Below are 21342 nucleotides of genomic sequence, written 5' to 3'. Positions count from 1 at the left end.
AATATATATATATATATATATATATATATATATATATATATATATATATATATATATATATATATATATATATATATATATAAGCAGTAGGGGTCTCACAAGAAAGTAAACAGGCTCTTGTGTTTTTGCCGGTTGACTGGGGGGGTATAAAAAATAAATGGCATGATTTGACAGCGGTACTGAAAAACTGCTAGGACTTGTCAAAACAAAACAAAAAAAAGAATACAATCTAAAATATAAATGTTTAAAAAGTATAACTAAGCCAAGGCATGTATCATACCAACATTGTATGTTTTTAAAAAAATTCACAGCTGCTCACAATTACTCATTAATGTATTTTTAGTGAATGCATGTTTGGGCTTCCGTGTGTTTATAATGATTTTGTCTTCAGGGTGATCAACCTTTTAACACACCTAGGCACCCAAGTTACCTCTAACGATTCCAACAAAAAATTCTAATGCCCTCATGGCCACAGCTATCTAGGAGGACACCCAGGTCGTGTCCTCGGTTTTTTGGAGGTTTTTCTTTTTTTGATGCTCATGTAAAAATTCTGGTAACGCACAAAAGACTCCTTAATTTTCTCTGTTGTTTTGCTGCGTAACATAGATTTGGAGGTTGACTAGCAAATGCCAAGTAGCTCTGGCCCTGTATGTTTGTACATTCGCATATGGTCAAGCCCAGAAAAACGTACTTCATCATCTCAATATGGTATCAAACTTTCTGAAACACTAATTCTTTAGTGCAGGATGCCCCCTATAGCCTGGAGGTCGCCGGTTTGGGTCCAGGCTATTCTACTGCCGACCGTGGATGGGAGTTCCTAGGGGGTGGCGCACAACTGGCAGAGCGCCGCCCGGGGTGGAGAGGGCTTCAGTCAGCCAGGGTGTCCTCCGCTCATCACGCACCAGCGACCCCTGTAGACGGGCCGGGCACCAGCGGGCCTGCCTGTAAGTTACTCAGAGCTGTGTGGTCCTCTGACACTGTATCTCCGAGGTGGCTGGATGGCGGGCCAGCAGGGTGAAAAGAACCAGACGGCTGACATCACCTGTTTCGGAGAATGCATGTGTCTGTCATTGTCTCTCCCGAGTCAGTGAGGGGGTGTCAGCGGTGAGCCAGGTTGAAATAATAAACTAATTGGGCTTTCCAAATTGGGGAGAAAATGAAAAAAAATAAAATGGTCTATTCCAGAATTTAAACAACAAACATTTTATATATATATATATATATATATATATATATATATATATATATATATATATATATATACACACACACACACACACACACATATATATATATATATATATATATATATATATATACACACACGTATATATATATACGTATATATATATATATATATATATATATATATATATATATATATATATATATATATATATATATATAGATAGATAGATAGATAGATATAGATATAGATATATAGACACACACACGTAAAATTAAAAGACAAAACTGTCCATCATCGAACATTGCTTGTTTTCAAATCAGCCTGAATGCACACAACCACCTTTTCAAGTTTAAAAATACACTCGGACAGGTGTCTCAGTGTCGTGTTGACTCAGAGTTGATGACCAGAGCTGGTGGGAGGATGGGCCTTGCTTTCTTAGCAGGTATCGTTTTGTTAAGGCCACGCTAACTGCAGGAGATCATGTGACCCAGGCCAAATAAACAGCATCTGGGGATTTTCAATTACAGCCCTTCACCCAGCATGCCTGCACTGTAATCTCTACCAGATGAGGCTAGGGCCTCGCTATTTTCAATAATTCACACACTGTGTACACATAACATGACAATAAGGGCATTCATGCAGACGCCTGATTCGTAGATCAAAGCCCCCAAACAGCCAGCTGTAAGCATGCTTACTGCTGAATAATTCATTCTTTTCACAAGCTTGAAAAAAAACGCTCAGCAGGACTTGGCAAGCTTGCTTTCTTTCTTGTGTGGTGTGCAAAACAACATTTTGAAAAAGAGGCAGTCAACTTTAAGGACCAGAAATCCCCGCCCTTTCCAAAAAAAAAAAAAAAATAGATCCCCTCCTCTCTCCTCTACAATAAGGACCTGCCTTGTGTCTCATAGAAATCAGCTGTAAGTAGGTTCATTTCCTGGAAGAACTGCAGCATTTTGCATGGCATCAAAACATTTAAACATTGATCATTTTCAATTGCAGACTGGATCGCTCCAATTAAGCCCTCTTGTAATTGTAACGCTATGCACATAAAATGAATATTGAACCCCCTCCCCCAAACAATCAGGCACCCCTTCAACAAGGTAGTTCTAAACAAATCCCAGGTGGCCTTTCTATTGCCTGTCAAAGTGCGTGTCAAGACTGGCTTTTCCAAAAAAAAAAAAAAAAAAAAAAAAAAAAAAAAAAAAAAAAAAAAAAACAGAAATCGACATTCAGCAACAAACATTTCATAATTCATAATAAAAGAAATGGCTATTTCTATTATAATAACAGATCTATAGTTAAGTCAAGAATGGCCTACCACTACCTCTACTGGCAATAAAAAGAAATCTAAAAGTCACCCTTAACTATTAGAGATGCGTGATCTGAAACAGGGTTGTTAATCTTGTTCACAAGAACTATGATCAATGATAAAACAATGCCCTTAAGATGTTTATACTTCTGCTAGTGACCCTTTCAACCTCTTTTAATAGCCCTGCTGTCTGGGGGCACACCTAAATTGTAGCACCTCTTGCAAACAGTGGGTAGGATACTAACAGCTTTGAGATTCCCCATGCTGATATCCACCCAGAGGCTGGGCAAAGTGTAAAACCTCCACCCATATTACCCCCACCTGCATCAGAGTTAATGACAACCTATCTGGCCATGCAGGAACGGTGACTCGTAGGCGTTGGAAGCAGTGGGTCATTTTCATTTTTATTCATTTTATTTTTTTACAATATACAGAATTACACAGTCAAATCAAACCCATTTTAAGCATTAGCTCATCCAAGTTTATGTTCAATTTTACAAGTTTCAACAGGAAGCTTATCTAACCCTCTGAATTTATCCTGGACCTTTGTGGTTTGGTTTCAAACCATCATACTAACCTATTCACTTCTCCAACAGCATAAAACTATTTGCTCTGCTCTGATTAAATTCTGGTCTCGGACGAAAAACTGTTTTAACTCTTCAGTATTAAAAAGGTTCCCCTGTTGCCAGTCAAAGCAGCAGGGAAAGGATTAGATATTTATGACCTGACCCCCATAGTAGTCACATGCTGCTTGGCAGCTGTGAGACCATGTATTTCTTCCACTCTTTTTTCTGCCATTAAGAATAGCTTCCTCTGAATCTCAATGACCCCAATAGGACCTAAAGCATATCAATTGCACTCAAACTGGCTGCCTACAAAGAACCTGCAGCACTGCTTTCCCCAGATTGTCCTGCAGCAGCCGATTTTTCATTCAGTAACAAATCCAATTTAGTAGTTACACTAGGCTTCAGCAACACAGAAAACAAGGACGTGGTGCTAGTGCCACCCACTTATTCAGTAGAGATTGACAGGGAGACGAGAATAAAAGAAACGGTTCTAAAGACCTGTAGATATACTCATGCCATGTTAACCTGAATTACTGCACGCATGCGCTAAATCTGGACAGCTTTACAACAGTTGCATGTCTTCCTCATTACAGATTGGCTTGCTCATTGTATTCGGAGCTATAAACACCAGCGTGCTATGAAATGCATTTAATTGTATAGTTTTTATGCTGGTGTCACCAGGACATTTCAGATAGGAGCTGTTCAATCTCATTGCGCCTAATTTAATAAATAATATCTTTCATATCATAATAATACTCCGGTTTAGAATTAACAAAAACAGACAGGTGGTAGTGGAGTGACTCAACGCACTCCTTGTGCACTTGTGGTCTGACCGACTGCTTGAGATGCCAGGGAGTCTAAAATCTCATTCCTGCCAGTAGGACCGGGATGTGATCTGACCGGATCAGGGCTGCGACAGCAATGCTTGATCTCAAGCAACAAATGGTCGCTCCTTTCTTGGCGTCGGCCATTTCCCAGAGACACGATGATGGATTGCCAGTTTTAGTTTATTACTTGCTGCCTATCCCAACATGCCTTGCAGCCGCTGACAGGCGATGGCCAGACAAGGCTTGTGGTCTCTTGTCCCGGTGGGTGTCACTGTGTCAAAGATCTTGGATCTACATACTGTTGCCTTTGTCAACGGCATCTTTTCCTTTGTTACAGTAGAGTCATGGTAGCTACAGGCTGCCATTGCAGAGAGTTTACTAACCAACAAGGGGCGTTGGTTTTGTTTAAAATGTTCTCTTGCCTATAGCAGCAGTTTTAACAACCCAAATTTTGTCAAATCTGGTCCCACGGTCCACCATAATGTAAACTGACTGCACGGAGTTCTGTCTGGCGTATTTTCAAATTGCACAATATTCACACACGCAAGGTTCACTTCATGTGGCTTTTCTGTTTATTCTCTTTCTGCTTTGATTTTAATAGCAGAGTAAAGTCATTTTCAAGAGCAGTATATTTCTAAAGAAGCCTATCATTGATTCTTATTTGGGCATAATCTGTTGGTGCCATTTGTCACAACAAAAAGGAATCACAATTATATAAATTTACCCAAAATGATTGAGCATAATTAAAATGCAAGATGCCTGCATTCAATTTCAGTGTAATTATACTTTGTTTTTTGCTCCAATTGCATATTCTAAAAACTGTTACACTACCAATGTATGAGGTTACAGTTCAAGTATTTTATTAAAATCAGACATACCTCAAACGTTCTTTGCTACATACTGTAACTGCAGGACATGTTTTTGAAGTTATTGCAATAAGTGTCACCTTATTACTTTCCTAAAGATCTTTGCAAAGAAATGTGCAGCAAAACAGTTCTGCTGAAGCTGGTCCTTAACAGCTATATAAACATGTTTGACAATTAAAAGACTGCAGCTGCATTTTATTGTTAACAAAACACACACACACACACACAATCTACTTACACTTTTAAGAACCTTTCATTTACTGTTTTCTCTAAGCAACTGCAAATTTAACCCTTTCTTCTGAACTGCAACCAATAACAATAAAAAGGCCTAAATTAGTCACCCGGAAATTTACCCAAATCCTTCCTGTGCACTTTTATACAGCAACTTGAGGATTAAAAAAAAAAAAAAGTGTTTCAACAGAAACTCATTAGAGCTGGCTGCTAAACCGCACATTCATGTCCTTTTCTAAACACTTTAAATCTGTTAAAAGCTTGCTCTTGGAACGGTGTTGATCTCTCACGTGCCGTTCAAATGTCCAGGTAGTATTTCTATACAACCCTACGGTTTTTGTCTGATGCGGCTATATTTACATAGCAACAGCAGGCTTAATCCTTTCCATTCTTTTTCCACTCCCAGAATCCAATAGCTTAGGCCCCTGGAAGAGAGTCTGCTTTACACACAAATCGTCCGAAGGCATGGACAATAGACTGGCTGTCCAGTCATGTGTGATGGATGACTCAAGGGTCTGAACCTCAGATTTGCATTACAATAGACAGAATCAACAATATGGAGCTTTTCATTTGGAGGTCCCCGGTTCTGCCTATGCCCTGAGGAAGCAGAAAACCTTCTACTTAAAGGAATAATGCTGGGCTTGAAACGCAGATGCCCAAGGCTTAAAACACTGTAAACAAAACCTTAAACGTTTAGCAGGAAAGGAAGGAGTCAACTGTTGAAATGCTGGTAGAAATCTTGATTCTAAAAATGTTAACATAGAGAAACAGTTTTTTTTTTTTTTTAAATGGAGAAAGCGTACATTGTAAGTATATCTTTAAAATCCCAGCAGTCTATATTCAGGAGTTCTTCACTTGTAAGGTCACAAACTCACTAACATCCAAAAACCATTACTAAGATGTACTGTCATAAGAACTTATTAATTTTACTGTAATGTGTTACTGAGTTGACTGCTTTAAAACAATTAACTCTAAGCCTTGTGTAATTCATAAAATCAGATTTAATACCACACTTGCATTTAACACTGTATTTACTGGATTATTAAACAACTCTTATTTTAATATTTTAAACCTGTAGTGCAAATGATGAGAAGCACCCTTTTCATACATTAAAGATCAGCATCTTTCATCAGAGATTCATTTCAAAATACCTCCTCCAAAAGAGGGTGCTTTAATCTGATTGTATCTCCTCAGACTATAGAAGTCTTCCTACGAAGGTGTTGTAGCCCTGAGGTGGTAATTAAGGCTAAACAAAGCACAGTGAAGCTCCCTGCGAGAGAAAAAAAGGTCCACAATCCCACATCTGACTCAGTCCACCAGCTGGCTATTGAAGGCCATTTAAATCCCTATAGTGTGGCCCCTTGGATTTGAAAAGAAAGTCTAAAGGAGGGCATCAAGGCCAAAGTCAGAAAGTCTGCAGGCTGTTCCTTGGTGCAAGATGATTGGACGGTCTTGTTGTCATAACAGCACACACCCAGTGTTTTTAGATGGTGATAGATCAAAACTATGGGTCTTCCACTAGCACAGGTTGTTGGCACTGCTACCCCCTATGACCTCTACACTTTCCTTTAGCTTCAGTTCCTCCAGATGAATTCCAGAGAGCATTCTGAGGCATATGTACTACTCCACAGTATCCACTGTCCTGCTGTGTTTCTCGAACCCGTTTACCCACAAACACAGTTCCTGTGAACTCCCGCCAAAAGAAAAACAATCTTGAGATGTAAACGGCTAATATTCATGCATGTACATATGAAATAAATTGTGGCTGTATTAGTAGAAAATCATTTGTGTTGCACTTAGATTCTGTAAAATAAACTAGGAAAAGCATATTGTGAGTTCTCTTTAAAACATGTCCCATAAATATTACTGAAAAAACACACACACACACACACACACACACACACACACACACACACGTACATTTGTGATCGTTAATCTTGAATTTGAATAATTCTGGGCTAGAGAGCTACTGGAAAATTAGTCTGATCATAATGATGACTGCAGGTCTTGGCCTTGTCCCTAATGAACATCAGTATGAATTACAAAACCACAAACCACACTAAACTGGCACTGATTTGGCAAAAAGAAACAGCCATTTCAATTGTTGAAAATTAAATGCATTTAATTATTTAAACTACTCTATTTTACAGTTAACGCTGGCCCTTATTTGGCCACTAACAAACATATATTGTATTACACAAGTGTTTTCGTTCCAATTACAACCTGAGGGCCTAGAATTTCTAATCTGTATAAAGTTACCAGTATATGTTACTGAAGGGCAGAAGTTGATCCAAAAATAAAAGTTTATTTCTCTACTTGAGAACTCCCATTTTTATACCATGCACATATCAAACAAAATGTTTCTGTATAAAATTAAAAACGTATACTTTGCTTAATAATATTGCAAACACACACACGGCCCCAGCATATCTATGTGTCTAACAATAGAGGGCAATACAGTATGAAACTAGGACGTACTATATGAACTGAAGTGTAGTATTTTGTTGGTTCTCCGTTTTCATATAAATAAATAAATAAATAAATAAATATAGATAAAATAGACAAATGTACTAAGATTAATACCCAGGATCCTGTGTATTAGTGAAATTGCCCAGAAGAGACGAGCAAGTACCAGCTCTGCCGTCATGTCGATGGCTTCGGCCGAGTGTGTTTATGCGTTCTGTTCCCAAGGAGACGGCTGAGTGACACTGATGAGGGGGCGTTGCTCACAACTTGCCTCTGCGTGAGCCGACTCAGGGTCAGATGTGCTCACAGTTAAGCAAAACACAGACCAAAGCCATCGCAAAGCCAAACTCTGAAAGAGGCCATTTTTATCCTAGAAGCTAAGCCGGCTTGAAGCCAGCTTAAAAGCAGCTAGTGTAAATGTTAGAAGCTACCATCACACAACAAACACCTATTGATTAATAGAAGTTGGTTTTCAATGCCTGAAGCCTTCGTATGTTCCTCTCTTTGCAAACTTGAAAGGAGATACCCAGGTGTTTTTGCACCTGTTTGCACTCCCCTTTGAACTGCTGCTTTTATTACATACAGACACAAGCACCGTGTCTGTTTTTTCACCTGTAAGAAATCTGCAGAAGCAGACTACCTGTAATCAGTGAACTTGTATCTGCTGTATGAGATGTCTTATACTGTAGTACAGTCATGCAAAGTGAATATTTCTAAACATTGATAGGTAGGCTTGCTATTCTTTTTTTTTTTTTTTTTTTGCAACTGAGAAACGTCTCATTTAGCAAAACCCCTTTATCATATTCAACATGCAACAAAACCATGGTTACCAACATTCTAGCTGAAATAACAATTGGTCACGGCAGAGCTATACCTCGTATTGATAAAGATCCTACACAAAATTTAAAAATGGTCTCAAATAAGCCGTCGAAAATGCAATGTAAAAGTGTATTACACAGACTTTTATAGCACAGATTTACTAGTAAAACTATGCACAGAATTAAACATTAACCAGAACTAATTTGCACTTATCAGTGGGAGTCTGAGCTCCCCCTCTCCTGCTTCAGCACAGCTGGACTCAGAGTCACTGTTAGGCGAGGCAGACGGGCCTGCTTCATCCTGCCACAGAGACTTCAGCCGTAGGTCAGGGTATTGTGCACAATCTTCCAAGTGTTTTCCACTTGTGCCCCATTTTCAAATCAAAACTAGTAACTGTCACCGTATACCTACAGCAAAAGCCTACCTACACCTTAACCCACTAATTTCAAAAGCAGGCACTTTGAATGACAGGCGTTGTAGCTGGTGCACAGTCGGTGCAGGTTTGATGATTGACAGTCATTTAAAAACGAATGAGAGCACTGCAGCGCTGCTTCAGTCAACGAGATCTGTCGGAACAAGATGAAACTACATTAGCGCCTAGCTGACTGACAGCGACCGCTAGCCATTCAGAGCAGAACGGAAACGAAGACAGACAGCAAGTATAAAAACTACACAGGCTAGAGATGATTTCTAAATTATAATTTTGGTAAGAAAAATAAATTAAATAGCGAGTGGTTTTACTGATGTTTATCCTATATAAATTTATTTCAGTCAAACTCACTTTTTGGGAACATTTAAACGAGCTCTACCGATTAAAATCGAAAAGCGGCCATCCTGCTTACAATTTGTTGATTCCAGATGCAATTCATTTGATTGGAACCCACTTGGTATGGTGCAATACCAATGCTATTAAATAAGGGCTTCCTTATACAGTAAAACCTTGTTATGCTGCCTCTTAAAAAGGAATACATGTGGTTTTATGCTAATCCATTTTGAAAAAAATACATAGAATAAACACTACAGCATGTACCCAGACCTCTCTAAATATGTTTTCTATTTACCTGCGTCAGCCTGCATACAGAACGTACAGTTAAATAACTTCTCATTTTAATCTTTAACCCTATTTAGCCATCACATCTAACAGTAGCAGGCACCTCTCTAGTTCTGTCTGTTCCACAAATGTGCCACTGGTTTTACTTGAGCAGAGGAATTAAACTGGTCAGCTTATAATGTATTTATTATGACTTCAGTAATAATCCTTCAGAGTAAAACTGAAAAAGAGTTGCGGCTTGACCTTTAAAAACAGTAGTGTTGGCACAAATAAACCAGATAAGAAGGATAAAATAAACTGGTACTAAACTGGTTCATTACTGTCCAAGCAACATATCAGGGTCTATCAATCTAAATCTAAAAGATGTGCTACAAAACATTCACCAGTAAAGAGCCATCCGTCTTGCCAGTATGTACTAGCACCAATTTGGCTTACTGTTGGCAATAAAAGAAAACCACTAGATTTGCACAGCATGTCTTACTTGTTGATTATTCTCGACACACAGTTCCAGCATGATTGAAGGCTTTGTCAATTTGCAGTTCAAATTGCATTTACTTCCTTGACGAGAGGCTGTACTTGACGAGAGGCTAATATGGCCGGCTCCACCTGGTCGATTCTAATTTGGCCACTGGGGACCAATTAATATTGTTCAGCATAGATAGCCTGAATCACTCTATCAATTAGGTAAGACTAACTATGTCATCACATATATTACTGGTGAGCAAAGTCTATCGGGCTGGAATATGTCTTGCAGGAGAGTGGGATCAAATGAATCAGCATTGACTCAGACAACTGCTAGAATAATTTCAGGAGGACGAGAAGACAAATGCAGTAGTTATTATGAGTCCTCCGAGGAATTACAAGCAAGCAGTTGTAATGTGCTAAGACTGTGCTGGCAGGTGCCCCGGCTTTGCTAGTCAGATACAGGGTTAAATCAATACTTGTAGTTTTCTCAGAATCAATCTAGTATCAGGAGCATGAAGAAAGCATGTTAGCAATGGTCAGAACGTGCAAATGAAAAGTCAAACCTGACAGTATTCTTTTGTTTTTTACGTGAAAAGGAACCAAAGAGGTCCATCTCTTGATCTAACTGGGGAAGGGGGGGGGGGGGGGGTGTACACTGCAAACCCCCCCCCCCTTCACTGTTTCCATTAATCTGGCTTCAGTTCACTGGAAAACAATCCCCTACAGTACAATATCTTTGGTTTGACAATAAGGTCAACTTGCCTCAGTCCTCTGAAGACTCCTGTTAAGCATACAAAAAAAATATTTCTTTTTTAATAACTAGTGTGCCAGAAATAATCTCAATGCGAATAAACCAAGCAAGCTACAACACAGTACTGTAGATGTTTTCCATTAAGACAAAAATCAGATATTTAAAACCAGCTATCTTATTTTTGGGGGGGTATTAAACTGTTTTTATAGACTAGGCGACCAAAACCATTCAACATTTAACCAATGCAAAAGCAAGTTAATCGTTTCTGATTGTGAATGCTGAAAATTTTGAATGCTGCATCGTTAAGATGCTACAGTCAGTTGGATACCACATTTAAATAGTGCAAGGGCCAATCAAAACTGATGCAACCTGAAACCAGCCCACGCATTGCTCAAGAGAAATCTGCAGCCTGTTTCACTCCGACACACCCTAATAACTCCTTTAAAGATCAGAATAGAGCGCCAACAGTACATTTAAAGAAGCCTGCACTTTTTTTTGTTAATATTGACATCATGAAGTGCATCGTGTTTTAAATGAAGAAAGTAATATAACTGGTTGGTTTTACATTGCATCATCTTTGTAATAACCACCCAGGCTGGAGTTGCCCATCTAGACAAGACACGTGGCATGTAAGCCGGCACCTCTGTTGCACTTTCAAAGAAATGTCAAAAAACTAAAAAAAGAAAAACGCATTAATGCATGGTTTGTTCACTATGCTACAGCAGGTTCAGGTGGGAAAATTCATTATCCTGCAAAACAGGAAGAAATCATCCGTTTCCTCTCTGGCTCAGTGCAATATACATTTTCACTGCAAGTGTGTGTGCACAGCTTTACAAATGCATAATGTTACAGCTGTTTCTAAACGCCCAAGTAAATCAGGGATTAGCCTAGCTGCAGTCTTGGAAAACTGGTGCACCTGAAGAAGATTTCTATTTTTTTTGTAAACAGGATTACGCTTAAAACATATAAAATGCATTTATTTGGCTGGTATACACAGACCCCCTTCCCAGGTAGAGTTTCTACCTTTTTTAATAAAATAATAATAATTTAAAAAGTTTAGAAGCTATTTTTATCTCTTCAGTTGGAATGCAAAAGATATATTTTAATTAACAAACATGATTAAAATGGTAAAATATAAATGTTAACATGTTGTCACATTAGGGAAATATTTTAAATATATACAGAAATGTCACTGTGTACTGTTTTTCAAAGTTTAGCCATTACTCATGACAGTAATTTAATTTGTAATTTTTTGTTTAGCAAGACACGAATCAAAAGCAATGCACAACAATCTTTAAAACTACAGCAACTGAATTATCATTGCTTGTATCAACCAAATACATTTTTCTACACTAACAGACAAAAAAAGGCATTCAGATCTATGCTAATTAAAATGGTATTACGCACAAACATTAGAAAAATATGTTGCTTTAGCCTGCGGGGAAAAAGCAATTATCTAGTTAAGGGCAGTCATGAGTCAGCTTCAACAAAGCAATGCCTTTCAGTGAAAACTCCAATTAAATCATATTTCTTTAACATGACAGTTCAACACAAGGAGATGCAACCTCTGAACTCATGACCTCTGACTCTTGATAACCAAACCCCACCCATGTAACTCCTCAGGAGTTTCATCTTTGACTTTACATGCCCAGCTAGAAAGGCCTCCGACTCAAGTACCCTGGCTAAATCCTGGAAATCTATTCAGAATCAGACCTTAAAAGGAAGCTTTCCTGCTTGGTTTACAAACCTTTCCAGACCCTGGCATCAGTGGCAGGTTCGCCGAGCCGAAGTATCTTTGGTGTCTTGCGAGAGAGCTCTCCTTTCACATGTGTGAAAAGCAATACTGGGCAACAGCCACAGAATATTTGTAAACAATGTTTAATCACACAGGTGCAATGGACACATGGTCCTGGTTGTTTGCAATGAATATTTGTCTAACAGTCAATTCTTAACACAGCACAAAGAGTGGAATGATGGGTTTTTTTTGCATTACAGCTGGCCCAGTAATATTATGCAGACAACATAGATCAAATGATCTCATCTATTCAAGACAGATTTCAGTTCCGAAACAACATGCAGGACAGCCCATTATTATAAAGTACATTTTTCTTAGTCCATCAAACCCTTCAAATGTATTTTAAAAGGAGAATTGTATCTTGAAGTACTTCCCTACTTTACAGTCTCGGCTTCCAGGACATAAAAGCTTTTGCTGAAACAGATGTGTAATTTTTCTTAAAACCAGGTGCAAAGATACAGCTACACTGTCAACGTTGGGCATTGTTCAAGTTAACAACACCATGAAACAAAGAAAAACACCTCAAGGTTTTTTTTTTTTTTTTTTTTTTTTTTTTTTTTTTTAAAGTACATCAACAGGTTCCTTTGAGCCCTAGGCCTTTTTTTCTTCCATTTCGTTAGGCAAGGGGCGATGCTGTTTAACTTCACACAGACAGCAGCTTTGTTTGTGGCTTTTATACAGTGACTGGGTCAGAAATATCTAAAATCGAAGTAAACAAGGCCTTACTGTGTATAATAAAACAATAATCCGACATAACTCTGATCTATCACTATTTAGTGTGTTTGGCTGGCTCCTTGACATATTTATGTAGGAGGACTGCATATTAAAACTCAAAAGAAAACTAGAATCTCTGGTATAGTGTGTGTGCATTGCTGATCTTCTAAATCTGAGTAAAACCAGAGTACAAGCCCAAACATGTGGTGTTGCTGACTACACAGTGCCAGAGGAAGGATTTTAAATTGTCTTCAGCATCTCTCCCCCCCCCGTTCACCTAAAAAAATAAATAAGATTTGAGCAGCGTTTTTTTTTTTAATTTATTGCAGGAGATACCATGTTACCTAAAATGCCATTCAAATAACAGGGTTTCCACAGAGTTGCTTGATGCATGAGCAAGTCTGCCCTCTCCAAATCAGATCTTTTCTCCCCTCTGAATAATACCTGCCCTGGAGGGTGTTCTAGAACATGAGAGAACAGCTCAGGCATCATTCCAATACGATCCTTGACATCAGCAAAATACCCCTGTTCCAAGGATTGGTGCTCATTAAAACCAATTATAAGCCATAATCTAAATGTACTCCTGGTGCCAAAGTTGGTGCTAGTTTTAAGGTAGAGAGGCATTATTTACCAGCCATGTGATGGAAATTCAGTTTCAGGTCACCAAAGTAGAATCAACACTCAAGAGAACGAGCTCTTCCTTATCAGACACCAAAAACCTGCCGACCAGCTGCCACATGTTTAATGACATTATAACCCCTTCCAAACAAACACTAATTTAAACTGATAAGAGGTTGCAATGTTAAAACTGGTGGCAAAGATTAAGCAAGCTTCTTAACCACTAAGCAAAAGAAGCCGACAGGGGACAGAATCCATAATGGCAGTGCCTCACACAACACTACCCATTGCAGTTATATATGGTAGCAAAACAAATTCCTAAATTTCTCATGAGGTAACCGGGTATGAGAACGGGTCAGCACATTGGCACACTGCATAAGAACATTTGGTTCCATCTTCTAAATGCTGTTGGATCTTCCTGCTGTTTTCATAAATAAATAAATAAATACATACTTACATATTAATTTGTGTGGTTTCCCTCTTCTGCTCTCTCCAAATCACCCGAGATCTACTATGACAACAACATTGATCGACTCAAATTTTACTTTGGAAAACAAACAGATTTAAGACTTCTGTCTGAAACATCCTAAATACAGACATTTATGTTTTATTTTGCCCACTCCCGTCTTTTCATTTTTTTTTTTATTTCTCATGTTTAAAAGTATCTTTGCCTGTTAGCACATTATCAATGCTCTTCTGAAAATATATCATTCAAGCCACAGCAAAACTAAGAAATGCAAACAACTAGCCCAGCAGATGGCTATTTCACACATCGTAAAAGTAGTTAGAGCTAATAAGTTAAGCTCCCTTCATTCAAAACGCACTGAAGATTCTCTGTGCTAATTTCAAGCACTAATGTAGACCCTGCCACCCCCCCCCACCCCCCCAATCTCATCATAGGAAACTGACATTTGACAAAAACATCTTAGTTTGTTGGTTGGTTGGCACATTTGTATCCAAACACACAAAGGTTGGGCAGTTAAGTACCTTGATCTTTTTTTACCTGTAAATACTGGCTGTACCTGCATGTGTTTCTAGAAATCAGATTACAGAGCAGTGTTTACTGCCATAGTGCTTCTGCTGTCTTCACAATTAACCTCTAAATCCAGGCAGAGAGCCAGCTCAAATGAGGCTCAAAGCAGCAAAAAGCCCTTCAGGTAAACAGTATGATAAGCTTAGCTGCAAAAATTAGACATTGTTTTGAACCAAGAGGCAGTTGCTAAGAGACAGTTGCTAATTAACTGCATTCACCCAAGAGAACAAAGGCTTAAGGACTGTGTTTCTCACAGTGAGCAATGCACAACATCTTACGCAATCCACGAGTCTCTCATTGCTAAAATACCTGAGCCTTTGCTTCAGTTGCAGATACCATAAGAACGAGAGAAGCAAATCAAAACATTGTTCAAAATGAACAAAAATGTATGCATTACTGCCTTTGCTGAGATGTTTCAGCTGCATGTTTTTTTCTGTTTCTTTTTTACTTACTAAATATACAATACCATGCCATCAAAGGCATCTTGTTACTTTTGAAATGAACTGAATTTAAACCAACATCACAGAAATTACAGAAATCTATTATCTAAGGGTATTTAAAAGAGTAAGTAGCAGGGTTTCAAAAACTACAGTGTTACACATCTCCACGTGTTGCTACAACTGTTTAAATAACATACCTGTAATTGTTAACATTGACAACTTTTTACACAGTAAAGTTTCAAAGCTCTTTTTAAAATGTCCGCTCTAGTGCACTGCTAGTGTAAGGATTACTGCCCACGTTGTCAAACAGGTAACACAGCGATAGTGATCCATGATGTGGTACGGAACAGAAAAGCCAGAGCACTTGTTATTTTATTTTTTTTAAAAACGCTCTTCCTGCAGCGATTTAGAGGGTGGATCTCAAACCCCAGTGCACTAAAGCGCACATTTTAAAAACAGTTTTGAAACAGACTTTAAATTTGTAAGTGTAAAAAGCTGTTGATGTTAATAATTAAATTACAGGTTAAGAAGTTGTAGAAACACATGGGGACGCACAATGCTATACTTTTCAGAACCCTGCTACTTGCTGTTAAACGCAAAGCAATACTAAGTTAATTTAAAATCATAGAGAAGTGACGGGACGGGACGGGGGGAAATCAGTTGAAAAAACTGAGATTCACTACTATTTGGTGACAGTGATCAGTGCAGTGATTAACATGTGAAGTCTTGCAAAACACCACAGGGAAGAGTGTTTATTAGTAGTTTTAAACCTTCGAAGGTTCGTCAGGTGGCATTCACGCGCTGTATGTTTTTTGTTTTTTTCTCTCTGTTAACAGAAGAGTTTGTCAATATATGAATACTATTAATCACACATTAAATGGCACTCGCATGCAAAAAATTAATTTTGATTTGTATAATGCATATTACGTAAACATAAGTTGTATTAAAATCCACTATCAGATCGTTATACGTAGCAACTCTAAGGTGCCGCTGCCATGTATGGAGCAGGGTATAGTATCCAAAGCACTGGGAGGTACCTATAGCGGTTACAGTGCTTCAGTAAAATATGTACTGAATACCTCGTGTACGAGACAGTGTAAGAGAATTTTAATTTAGAAGACCTAGCACCGTCCGCCCCTCCCTCCTCCAGCTCCAGAGGCAAACCTTTAATTTCTTCATCTCGACAGCAAAGCGTTGTACAGCGTAAGCTGTATTGAAAGAAATGTCTTGAAACCCCCCTGTAGCACAACCAGTCTCTGGGGTCACTTGACAAGCGCGACTTCATGTTATTGATATTTTTGGTAGTAGTAAAATGTGACTGATAACCTGCTTGGAACGGTGACTGTTTAAAAGCTTTGTTTTGCCCAAGTCTGCTGCAGTTGATGCTGCTGCAATGCAAGCTTACTGTATATATTGCGAGCGGCAGCAATCACGTGTAAATGAACAACTTGTACTTTTTATTCGTATTAATTATAAAAACATGATTGCTGTTCTATATAACAAATTTCTTAACTACATGTGAATGTGTTATTATATGTATATGGTTTACTGTAAAATAGGATTGTCAATAAAATACAAACACGTCGTTATGGTGACATCACCAGTAAATTATGCAAATGAGCACCATCAAAGGTTCGAACCTTCCTTCGGTAACGTGTTCTGAAACTTCGAAGGTCAAAATGTATCCTTCGTTGTAGTCCTAACTGGTTGGTTGGTTGGCTGATTGAAATAAAAATTTACTAAAAAGGCCACAATTCTGCACAAAATCAAGAACATTTGATAGAAATACTAAATAACCCAGGACTAGACCGAACTTCCAATGAACAACAAACAAGTTGAATGTTATCATCAGTTTAACTGAAATACCACAATTCTATTAATTATGAGGTTTCAAGGTTAAATAAGAAAAAAATCCATTATTAAAAGTACAATTCATACAATAAAAACTTGGCCAGTGTTCATCCTTATTATTATTAAAAAAGCAGATGAGCAACTTGCATTCAGTATCAGGAAACCTTGATAAAGCTGCGGATATTACAGATATTTTCAGCCAGATCTATTTGTAAGGACAGCTGGTAAAAACGTGGATTCCTGGTAATTCACCTCCGTTCCAAGACAGGAAAAGAGAAAGCAGTACAGTGTTTCAAACATACACGTGTTACAATACCATGAACCCCTACCCCGTACAGAGATGCAAACTGAACCCAACTTTACGAACCGTTAAATATATTCTTTTCAAGCGTGTTATATTTTAGTTTGCAGCTCTTAAATACCACTGCACTTCTCAGCACTTTGATTGCATTACCAGTTGAATAAACATGCAATCTGATACCTTCCACATCTGCTATTGCCTACCACCAAACATTTCTATTGCATAGAAACATAATAGCGCGTTTACCATATGTGTTCTGTAACTACATAATTCTAATCCTACATGTGTACAGTGTTCCAGTAATGCAGAGTGTACGTTTTGTAAAACTGTGTACTGAAACACTAGATCATATACATTAATAAATACTGCATTCATTTTCATGTTTACTCAACCCTCCTATTAGGTTTCGTGTCTATTTGACCCGATTCTAGTTTCCAATTAGCTTAAATGCTATTTTTCTTTTCCTTTTCTGTGTAATATTTTATGACTTTTCCTAAGTCATGAACTAATACACAGAAAATAGAACCTTTGAGATGTTTATTTTTTTTAGAACAGGTCATGCATACAAATAAGATGTTTCGGGTCACTGTGACCCGTGGCAATTATCTATGTAGATTTGTGTGCAGGAATAAAACAAACTTCTTTAATTTGTTATTTTATTATTATATTTCTGTTATCTCTGGAAATGGCTGCACCTGGCTGGAGATTTACAAACAAAAAAACAAACAATATATATCTATAAGGCAGAGCCTAATTTTCACTGTCAGTATTCCAACAGCATCTCGCTGGTAAAGACACTCCAGAATGAGGAGCTCCCAGGCTGGCAGCCAAACAAGTTTTATCTCCTGGTCTAAAAGAGCATAAAACAGTAACACCTTTGCAAATAAAAAATATATATATATATATATATATATATATATATATATATATATATATATATATATATATATATATATATATATATATATATATATATATATATATATATATATATATATATATATATATATATATATAGATATACACACACACACACACACACACACACACACACTGCATCTAGTGTGCTGCGTTTTTGGTTTTTATCTTTACAAAAAATCTCTGGGAATTTTTCAGAGTTTATTAAAATAGGGATTAAAAAAAATATTTCAAAAAATAAAATCTGTAAAAATTGTTTTTAATTAAAACGTAGGTAAAAATCGAGTGGAAAAAAATCTCTGTATACACACTTTGCATGTGTGCGTAGCAGTTCTGGTTTCTGATTAACAATGTCCCTGGCATGTACGATAAAGCAGAATCTGTGCAAGTCGAAGCCACATTCTCCCACGTTAGCTGGCACTTATCGAAGGTTTGGGCAATCGCTGTGCTGACGGAAACAGTATCTACAGAAGGTATGAACATGACATCAGCACAAAGCAAGCCAGGTTTATTCGCCTTGAAATCATAAAAAGAAAAGAATTGACAGAACTGGGTGGTGCAAGCCATTGGGAGAAGGGTCAAAAATCACACTGGACATTTCCATCAATGCATATAAGTTTACCAACTAAATCACCATTTTCTGTCAAACATTTACAGTTAAGAGATTGTCAGTGTTAGGCAGTGTTTTAGCTGATGGACAGACAGAACTGTTGCACAAAGTCACCAATACATACCTCTCTGCAATAAACAGTGGCTGTCCTGCAAAGCACAGCGCTCTGACAAACTCATCAATACAGTCATTCTGCACTCTCTTTTTATTAAAGCCTGTGTAAAAGCCTCAAATGGATTGCTCATCTCTCAGTTCACTTTCTTGTTTTAGTTTAATGTGTTGCTTAGTTTTCAGTATGTTCTTTTATTGTCAGTGTGAACACGCACCTCAATGCAGCAGTATTTGCAGCGCTATGCATCCTCTGTCTCATCTCACCCACTTCTGCTATTAGTTTTCTTTTGAATATTCATAAACCGATTTATGTTTTCTCTCCATTCACTAAAAATATTATATTTTCGTGCAAGTATTGCAATTTAGTTGTTACCACATCCAGCGACTGCCACAATAATCAGACTTTGATTCGCCAACATAATCAGGTGATAATGTGTTTGTGAAGTGACAGAGAACCACATTTGAATGTTATTTGTCACCTGTCATCTAAACATCTGCTGTATCCTAGGATACAGTATAGAGCTGCTTATTATAATGTTGGAGTCAAAATAAAACAGCATTTTGAACAAAATATTTCCTAGAAAATAGCACCGGGAAAATATTGGAGACAAAAATTGGGTATAAATCAGTAAAAACAGATGGCCAGTTTAAAAAAAAAAAAATCTGGTAATTTTTGCTTTAAAATTCAGAATAAACTGGATAAACACTATGTATATCCTAAAAGCAGAAGGCTTGTTTAGAAATGCAAATATGAAGCGTGAGAGGTTTGAGGCTTCTTCAGGTCAGAAAATGTTCAATCAAACACAGACTCATGAAGAGCAGGCTTGTGTCAGACTTTGGATTTAATTGTCTGCACTTCAGTGTCATAAAGTGAAAGCTTAAATTGATTATACACACAGCCAAATCAGTTTACAATATTCAAAACCAGGACTGAAATATCCCTGTAACTTTTCTTTTTTAAATCCTGTGTTCATTTCAGTAGACAAGCAGAGACAAGAAGCAGTCTAAATTCTGGAGGCTGTTGGTGAGACCACAGCCCTTAACATGCAATACAGTCATATTTTAATTAACTGACCATCTGCGGGGGCCTGTTTTTATTTTTTACAATATGACTGAAGAGCATTGAAATAGCTGGGGCTCAAATGAAGTGCTCCTAAAATGCCGAAGCTATTTTTATACCCCTTGTGCCCAGTAAAACACTGCGGGTGGTCAGCTAATACGATCATGATTAAGTCTAAAATGATTTGAACTCCTCACCACAGGAACAATCTTACCTAAGTTTTTCAAACGCTATTTAATTATCTGAGAACATACAAATTAAACATTGTTACAATGTAGTTCAGACATGTGCTGCTCACAGTATTTCTTTACAGATAAAAAACACATTGCATGCCGTATGTATGCAATCTTGGAGTTCTTCAAAACTGTTCCACAACTTTTTATAAATTATTACTTATTGCATCTCCCAGTGCCAATTACTAAACGGCATGTTTTCAATCAAATTGTTTGTAACTGACAAATTTCCTACAAAATGATGGCCCAGCATATTTAAAGCTAATCATTTAAAACTTACAAAGCAAATGTATTTATTATACTTTAATCCTGTGCAGACTGAGCATATTTTTTTGGCAAACACAATGTGCCTGGGATCTGTGGTCTAAAATCTCTTTGTACCAGCAGCTGAGAAGCTTCATTACAACGCTCTGTTTTCTAGACTTTACATTTCATTTGGCCAAAGGGGTCACATGACAGCTGCAAACTAATGCCCCGAGGGTTCTTTCTGCCTTCATTTGACACTGACAGGCTGTGAGAGACTCCAACACCACAGAAAGGAAATATTCCTACTTTCCATGACATCACCCAGCCAGGAATGGGGGAGGGGCACAGCTGGTGGCAGCCACAGTACCATCTGCTCTCACTAATAGTTCATGCTGGTTTACTTATAGACTCCTACTTCCAGAGCCTGGAACATTCATATCTGGTTGCCACTGGCGGGTAACAGGACTTTGCGAATACTCAAATAGTAGTAATAACCGTTTTAAGATAGCTGTTTGTACAGTACTCCGATGAATTAATTAATTCATTGTTTTAATTTACTAGTGGACAACGAAGCGTGGGTCTAAATTAAAACCAAAAATTTTTGTTAATTTTTTTAAAAAACACAATATTCCTAGCAACCCTTTAAACGGCAGATAAACTGTTTGTTCACATTTTGTATAATCTGGAGGGAGGGGTAAACATGCATGTTAGGCACCACTGAGGTTTTGGATCCACTACCCACTCTGAGTAACAATGGGAATCCTTGCTACTTACCATACATCTTCCCTTCATCTGATAAGATGATTTTCCTCCTTCCACATGGAGGGTAGATAGCCAGTGCCTCCTGAAAGCTCTGTTCAATGTCAGGGCTC

General features: G+C 37.8%; 1 protein-coding gene across 1 annotated transcript in view; it reads right to left on the bottom strand.

The window, feature by feature from the left end:
- The window catches only part of LOC121329577 (transcriptional enhancer factor TEF-1), a 38112-nt gene extending 16790 nt beyond the window's left edge, over positions 1-21322 (bottom strand). Inside the window, exon 1 of the mRNA XM_041275225.1 lies at positions 21245-21322. Coding sequence (XP_041131159.1) covers positions 21245-21251 — 7 coding nt within the window. The 5' untranslated portion in view covers positions 21252-21322. The remainder of the gene's footprint in view (positions 1-21244) is intronic.
- Between the last annotated feature and the right edge of the window lie 20 nt (positions 21323-21342).

The sequence above is a fragment of the Polyodon spathula genome, chromosome 17, assembly GCF_017654505.1.
Source record: "Polyodon spathula isolate WHYD16114869_AA chromosome 17, ASM1765450v1, whole genome shotgun sequence".
Classification (NCBI taxonomy): domain Eukaryota; kingdom Metazoa; phylum Chordata; class Actinopteri; order Acipenseriformes; family Polyodontidae; genus Polyodon; species Polyodon spathula.
This window is presented reverse-complemented; position numbering and strand designations above follow the sequence as displayed.